The sequence below is a fragment of the Eimeria mitis genome, genomic scaffold (genome assembly GCF_000499745.2).
Source record: "Eimeria mitis Houghton genomic scaffold, Emh_scaff678, whole genome shotgun sequence".
NCBI lineage: Eukaryota > Apicomplexa > Conoidasida > Eucoccidiorida > Eimeriidae > Eimeria > Eimeria mitis.
The window spans coordinates 2983-11134 of NW_013574894.1; the positions used below are offsets into that span (position 1 = coordinate 2983).

Below are 8152 nucleotides of genomic sequence, written 5' to 3' on the forward strand. Positions count from 1 at the left end.
TGCAATGCACGCTGCTGAAACTTCCGCTGCGTCCCCATGAGTATGGAAATAAAATTTATTTTCTTGGAGGAGATAACTAAAATATCATAAAAAATAAGGCGAACACTGGCTGCAGTCAGGCGGTCACCCCAGGGAAGCGTACCGGATCCCTGTGTGGTTCAACACAACAGAAAATTCAGGAACAGCCCCTCAGCCCTAAGTAACCCGCGTACAAACTAGAAAAGCGTGAACTGGGTCTTTCTCTCGCCTCTTGTTGGCTTTTTCAACGTTGGAGACCGTCTGTAGTTTGTCTCCGCAAGTACTGAACTGTGGGAATTTTCGCAGGCGGGAGGCTGACAACAGTTGAACGGTTCGCTGCTGCTCACCATCGATGGGGCNTGTGGGAATTTTCGCAGGCGGGAGGCTGACAACAGTTGAACGGTTCGCTGCTGCTCACCATCGATGGGGCCACTTGACCCATTCGACCTTGATCAACGTGGCCTACTCTACTGTAATGCTAGTTAATTAACCCAAAGAACGACCACCGAATTATTACTTATTTATTTGGATTTTTTTTCTCGCTGATGCCCTCCGTTCATCTCCCTTCCTGTATGTTTCGATGCTGTTGCCATGAAGAATATCGCAAGAAAGGGGATTCACCAAAACGCTCGGCGTGTTCGCGGAACCCTTCCACCGCCCCCAAAAGCATTTTGACAAAAGGATAATACATTTCTTAGGTGGTTAAATAGCCGTTCCCCGTCGCTCCAACGAAAATTAAGGTTCAAGCAGCCCTCTCCACAGAGGGGCGGATGTCTGCAATATTTATCTTCTTTGGCGTGGGAACTATTTAACAGTTGCTTCTAGCCTGCACTTGAAAGATATTTCCCTCCATCTCCGAGTAGTTTCATCCGTCGCCGGGGTGCAGCATCCCCTGGCTGCCTCAGTGGCTCGGGTCAACGCCCTGGCTGCCTCAGTGGCTCGGGTCAACGCGGGCTTCCCGATTTAAGGAATCCCTGAGTGATAGATATGTCATGGTGACAATTTCGCAACTTGGGCAGGCCCCCCCTGCGTCTTACCATCCTTATATTCACGGAGTTTACGTCAATTTGAGGGGGCGAAACAACATAGATAACGCAGATGAGTTCCAAAACAGGGCCTCCAGATTGGCGCGACCAGCAAGCTCACCTCGATCATTGCTCGCCGCGCTTTTTGCAGTTTCGGCGGTCGTATTTCTTGCTTATCTGTGCAGTNTCGGGTGGCGAAGAAAATTACGACTCAGAAAGCACATGCAGCGCAGACTCACCTGCAGAGGCCTCCCCAGAAGGCCAATCTGTTATGCTCGTTCAGCTGGGTTCTGCTGCTGGAGATAGTGAGGGTGGAGATATGCAAACGCAGCAAGGAAGTACGTTGCCTACGGATCCAATAGACACAGCCTCTGTATCTTCTGGACTAGTTGTATCGAGAGCAGCAAATCCGCAACTGGAGACACAACGGAGGCGAACAGGTGCTAACAGGAAGCGAAAAGGGCAGCCCATCGTGGAGAAGGAGGCTAAACAGTCTACACGTGGCACACCGTTTGCGGAGACTCCCCTGCAGCCTCCGCCTCCCCCTCTCGACACTGGTCTGGTTTCAGTCAGTGACTCCGTCTTGCTTGGAGATGAAGGCCCCTTGCTCCAAGACGTTTGGCTCTTTGATGCAGTTGGCTCGAGGCTCCCGAGATGGGGAGGTGACTCTGCGACACCTTTTGTGCAGACTCCCCTGCAGCCTCCGCCTCCCCTTTTCGATCCTGAGCTCGATTCACCTGTTCATTCTCCGGTCTTTGAAGATATAGACGTATTGAGCGGAGATGCTTGGCTTCTTGATGATGAACTACTGCACTCCACACCGGATTCTTCCACTGCATCGATGCCCCCGGCATTGGGAGGTAGTTCTGTGGGGCCCGGCGCTGGACCAGCCCACGGGAACGCTGATTATGTGCTGCCCTCAACGACGTCTGGATTGCAAGAACCTAGTGAAGATAGAGGCAACGAATGGCCCCTATCTGCTGGCGGTTCAGGCTACCAAATGCAACAGGGACTACCTGCCGGAGCTGGAACTCTGCACAGTGGGCCTTCTCACGGGGCAACACCAGTGAGCCTCTGAGATATCAGACTATATTGCTAACTGGGAGGAGCACATCGGTTTTCTTTTCCGTGACATTTTTGCTCCCTTCTTCTGGCAACGGTTGCTTTGCAGCCCGTTGAATGTGTGATGTGTTGTGCACCGGCAGGCGACAAGGGGATCTCCTCAAGCACACACAGCAGAAGCGCCGGCTGCTTCCAAAGAGGGAAAAGCCACCAGCTCTAAAGCAACACCTGCAGGCTCCTTGCCGTCTTCGTCCACGGCATCTTCTGCCTTGCGTGACCCTTCCTCAGGAGTCACGCCGTTTCAAGGAGTTGGATCAGCTGAACAGGTGCGAGCTGCTGCATGTCACGGCAGCGCGAAGTAGGCTTGTGTNTTCAAGGAGTTGGATCAGCTGAACAGGTGCGAGCTGCTGCATGTCACGGCAGCGCGAAGTAGGCTTGTGTTATGGGCCTCCACCACTCGTTGGGTTATAGTGACTGCAGCAGCACTTTCTACAGTTCACGTAACTGGGCGGTGGCAATCTAACTTGGAAGTAACTGAAGTGCTAAACCAAATGGAAGTGCTGCTGTTGTGGTGTGCTTACTTCAGTCACCATCTATGGCAAACCTATTATCTGATACATCCGCCACTCCCTACTTCAGCTGGCTCGAAGGTGTGTATCCAGGGCTTCCTGACAGCATCCTGGTGACGCATCCGTTTTACCGTTACCCGGACTCTAAGCCGCCACCCAGCACCAGATGCTTTAGTGCATCCATAGCAGTGACGAATTCCCCACTTCAGAGGAGCCCATACCCACTGCTTTTTCAGTGCAGGAAAATAATGAAGAAGTCGTCGCTGTCCGCGGAGGACTTCGAAAACCTTCTTTTCCACGCAGAACGCCTCTGTGGATATGCAATCGGGAAAATGTCACTAAGCTACCGAGGCAATCAAGCGATGTGCGCCAGAGAAACTCTCGGAGTGGTTTTTCTTGTCATCGATACTCTGTACTGTGCAGCAAAAATATTGGGGGAACGCTCGATGAAGGAGCTTTGGTGGCCTTGGATAATTCGTCGCATAGAAGGTGTAAGGTACACTCCCAGCGCAGTGATACTGTCGCTTAGCAAGTGCTTGAGGAACTTAGACGTCGCACGCACGCTGTCTGCAGCGCTAGAATACTACAGAAGAGGCGAGCGTCCTCCGCCTCGCATGGTGATCGGCTTGAAGGAAGCGCTATTCTGTGAACAGTGCCCTTCGTCGAAGTTCAATCAAGAAAAGTGGGACTTATGGAGGGAAGACGTGAGGGGCTGGCGCCGACACATACAGCTGATGTTGGCCGAAAGTAAATGAGCAACAAAAAGCTCGACAAGCTGATGTTGCTGAAGTGGTGAGTGACTATCGCAATGAACTCGGCTGCCTCAGTGCTCATTCTCGGATGACATATGAGAATCATGTCATGCGCCTGAGTTCGACTATTTGGGAGGCTCAGGCGGCTCATGATGTTGAACTGAAGGGTCAAACTGCAGCAGTTTCGTGCGTGGGTACTGCTGCCTGTCTAGGGCTGTGCTGCCCCGCTTCCGGCCAGACGCACGTCACTTCCAGTCATCTAGCTGTAACTGATTGCATCTCTAAAGTGAGAATACGCCGATAGTGAAGGAACGAGCAGGATCTGTAAATAGCGGCTTTACCAGAAGCTGATATTAAACGAATTTCAACTCCCGCGGTTGGCTCCTGAAGGCCGTGACAACATCAAACATTTCTCCACAGTGTTGGTGCATGCATCAATACGTGGGCCGGGACTTATGCTTGCATGTGTTGCTGCCATTATGCAGTAGTTGGAACAACGCGTTCCGCAACACATGACATTCCGCCCCGTCTCTGCACTGGCCCCAGCGTTGTGCGCGTGTATGGCGAGGACGCCTGCAGATTGGGGGGGAGGTCATCTGCTTTATGGCAACTCTTCTCGTAAGTAGATTTACTTCCCTGGAGCTCAGGAAAGTTTTTGGCTAAGACTGGCGACGGTCATTGCAGCTGCAGATGGAAACTGAGTGTGGCGACGGTCCTCAATCTTAGCTGAGGACGGTCGGGAGTTGGGATCTGCAGAAGAGCCAAAGGCCTGCCGGTAGGCATCTTGCGTACTGCGTTGCAAAGATTTTGGCTGGTGCGGAGAAGAGTAGGCTCCTCATGGGTTGTAAGGCGCTCTGCTGCAACTAGTGCTGCAAGGAAATTTCGGATGCCAGCCCAGCATAGCCTACGGCCGACGATTCTCGGATGATGCTGGGTGTAGCGGGGGCCCTCGATCTTAGCTGAGAACAGTCAGGAAGTGAGCCAAAGGAATAAAATACGACTTTCAAGAACGATATAACCTTTTTTGCGCCTCCACATATTCTACATCCAGAAGCATAAAGACGTATCCCGGTCCGGAGAGGGGTCGGCCCCTCTGCATCGCCAGTTACTGCAACTTGCTGTGCACGGCAGTATGCAAGCGCAACAAATACGCTTTTTCTGCATTCTCTGACGCAGTAGGCAATTGTGGAACACCTATTTGGCGGTTAGTAGTCTGCCTTAACGCCAGTAGATTGACACGTACCGACTTCGGGCGCGCCATGCCGGCAGTGCAAATCTTCTTGTGAGGCGGTCCCACATGCAGGCTTACTCAAACGCTTTGTTAAGAGCATAAACACAGTACAAAACGATTGAAAACTTCCTTCGCCATTAGTAGCCAGTCTGCACGTCACTATATGTGCAAGAACCAACTGTGACACCTCGCACAACCAGTGGCCGTCAGAAACGCCTGAGGTGCGTCCTTCTTTTAGTTCTTGTTATCCTTTTCAACATTTCTAAAGCGTTGCAAATTGTTTCCCTGAGCAGCGAGTAAAAGGAATGTCCGACCGGTCGTGCGAGGCGCTGGCAAGCGTTTGGTTGCCAGCGCCTCGTGGGGAAGGCTTGTCAACACTCGCAACACCGAACAACGCGATTTACCCCACTCTGTGGCTAATCGATTAATCGAAGGAGACACGGCTAAATACGCATTTGGTATATNCGCGATTTACCCCACTCTGTGGCTAATCGATTAATCGAAGGAGACACGGCTAAATACGCATTTGGTATATTCACTGTTGATGCCGCCTTCTGCTTTTCGTCCACAATGCTTCACTGCTGGCGGTCTCAACGCCGTGAACCAGTGCACGGAGGGGAGTCCACTGGTGGGGCCGTGAACTCGTTGGAATCACTCTGGCTCGCCAAATTCATTTTGGAAGAAGGCTACTGAGTCTCCTAGTAAATCATTTGTTGAGCTTTGACGCAAAAAATGGCCGGCTCTCCTCGTGAAAGTTTAGTTTCGACCGGCTCTCTTCGTGCTGCGAACAACAGATCCTGCTAAGATGTTTCTTTCTTCGGACGTCGAAGCTGCATAATCGTTTCTCCTAACCTGTACTCAAACTTTATTTTTTGTGCTCTCCGAATAGTTTTAGCTGTCATAGGGGACAGGCGGTGACCCTGATTGCCTAGCACTGCCCACCATGGGCATTCAGCTTTGATAAGGGTATCTAAGACACACATGCTTAATGGTGACAGTTTCGCCGCTCCCGGACCCCCCCCTTGAGTTTTTTCATTCTTCTGGTCATGGGAATTCCGCCAGCTTGAAGGGGCAAATCGCCACACACTACAAAGATGAGCTGCAATACCATCCGAGGACGTCGCGGGCGTCTCCACAACCAAGGGAACGCTCATTGCTAGCAGCGCTGGCTGCAGTCTCGGCAGTTGTATTTATCGCTTATGTGTGTAGTTTTTCCACTGGAAAAAGCATAGCTGATTTGCCGCTTAACCGCAAACTGGCAGACCGCTGGGGTGGTGAAGAATGCGAGGTCTCCCAAGACTCGCAAGGTACAGGTTCATCTGCATACGCCTCCTCAGAAGGCCAGCAGGTTATGATCGCGCATCTAGAAGCTCTTCAGGCGCAGTCAGGAAATGTGGTGCCTACACCTTCAGCAGACGCAACCACCGCGGCGCCTGGCAAAGTGATTTCGGGAACAAGGAGTGCACAGCTTGAGACACGAAGGATGCAAGGACGTTTTAAGAGAAGGGGAGAAAAGCACACGGATCTGGATATGGCGGCTAAGCAGTCCAGNGGCTTGAAACGGTGGTTGAGGAGACCCCTCTCCAGCCTCCGCCTCCCCCTCTCGATCCTGGTCTCGATTCACTTATTGATTCCGTGTTGTCTGGAGCCACCAGTCCCTTTTCCGAAGACTTCTGGCTTGCCGATGAAACGCAGCTGCACCCCACCGCTGGTTCCTGTATTAGATCGAAGTCCTCGAGATCAGGAAGCGAGTCTGCGTCACCTGTTGCGGAGTCCACACACGAGGCTCCGCCTCCCCCGCTCGATCCTGGTCTCGATTCACTTATTGATTCCGTGTTGTCTGGAGCCGAGGATCCCTTGCCTGAATATTTTTTTCTCGACGATGAACTGCAGCAACACCCCTCCGTGGATTATTTCATTGGCTTGCGGCCCGCGGTGTTGGAAGATGCCTCGGAGACACCGATCGTGCCGGTTCCGCAGCGCTCTCCACCCGCTCCCGATCCTAATGTCGATACACATGCTGATTCCGTGTCGTCTAGAGTCGAATATCTCTCTTCCGAAGACGTTTGGATTCCCAATGGGGAGCCACTGCGCCCCACACCGGGTTCCTCCAGCGTTTCGATGTCCCCTGCATTAGCAGGCGACTCTGAACTATCGGGCGNTCCTAAGAGAGTCATAGAAGGGAGGAACCTCGGAAAACCGTCACTTGCTGACACGTCAGGCCACCAAATACAGCGACGACCACCTGTCGGTGCTGAATCCGCGTACAGTGGGCCCTCCCCCGATGCAGCAGAGGTGGGCCTTTGAGATGGATTCAGACCATATTGTTAGTTGACACTAAAACGTCCAGTGCGTGCTCCTTTTTGTGGTTTGCATTCGTGCGCATTGTGACAACAGATGGGCTGCAGCCAATCCAATGCATGCTGTGTTGTGTACGAGCAGGTGACAATGGGCCCTCCTCAAGCACTCACACCACGACCGCTCGCATTTCCGAAAGAGCGAATGGCCACCAGCTCTAAAGAGTCAGTTGACGAGTCCTTGCCGTCTTCGTCGAGGGACTCTCCTGGCTCGTGGCAGCTACCTTTGCGCGTCAAGCTGCTTCAATACAGTGGATCAGTTGTGCAGGTGCGAGCTGCTCTATGCGATTGCGCCGCAGAACAGGCTTATGCTAGAGGCTACCGGAAATTGTTTCATAGAGGCTCCATTAGTACGTTTTGTCATTCGCGTAGCTGGTTGGTGCCTTTCCAGCGTAGAGGCCACGGGACCGCAGTGGGCAAGACGGAAGCGTTGCTGTTGTGTGCTTTGTACAGTCGGCACGTGTGGAAGAGCTACCTACTGATGCAACCGTCATTTCCCACTTCAAGTGGCTCGGAGATTTGTTTCCAGGAATTCCTCTTGAGGTCTTGNTCCACCGTCGAAAGTGTTGTTGACCTCATTGACCAGCAAGCCAGGCCCAGCACTTGAAATGTGCCGAAAAATAATGAACAAGACTTTGCTGACATCGGAGGATTTTGAAGACCTTCTAAGACATGCAGAACGCCTGTGTGCATATGCAATCGCGAAAATGCGCGTGACCTACGTACGTCAGTACCCGATGTATATCAAAGACACTCTTGGAATTGCTTTTCTTGTTCTCGACACGCTGTACTGTGCAGCAGAAGTACTAGGGCACCACTCGAAGAAGCAGTCATGGTGGCCTTTGATCGTACGTCGCATTAAAAACCTAAGGTTCGTGCCAAATACATATTTCCTCAGTAATGAGGGGAGCCGTACAAATTCAGACATCGCACGCACGCTGGACACCGCGCTAGAGTACTATAGACGGGGTATCCGCCCTCCGCTTCTCATGGTGATAGGCTTGAAAGAAGAGCTATTTTGTAGACCGGGCTCATCCAAGTTCAGGGCCGAGCAGTGGAACGGATGGAGACAAGACGCCGCACAGTGGCGACTGTCCGTAGAGCCGATTGTGGCAAGGATCAAATTGTCAACAGTTTC

General features: G+C 52.2%; 1 protein-coding gene across 1 annotated transcript; it reads left to right on the top strand.

Moving 5' to 3' along the window:
* Positions 1 to 1116: 1116 nt before the first annotated feature.
* On the top strand, positions 1117 to 7587 carry EMH_0019480 (uncharacterized protein; the record flags this gene model as incomplete). Its single annotated transcript, XM_013501368.1, is given in 12 exon segments — positions 1117 to 1227; positions 1231 to 2109; positions 2249 to 2431; positions 2692 to 3421; positions 3912 to 4044; positions 5867 to 5964; positions 6204 to 6206; positions 6210 to 6816; positions 6820 to 6952; positions 7100 to 7282; positions 7468 to 7561; positions 7565 to 7587. Coding segments are annotated over 12 exon segments (3177 nt in total).
* Positions 7588 to 8152: the final 565 nt, after the last annotated feature.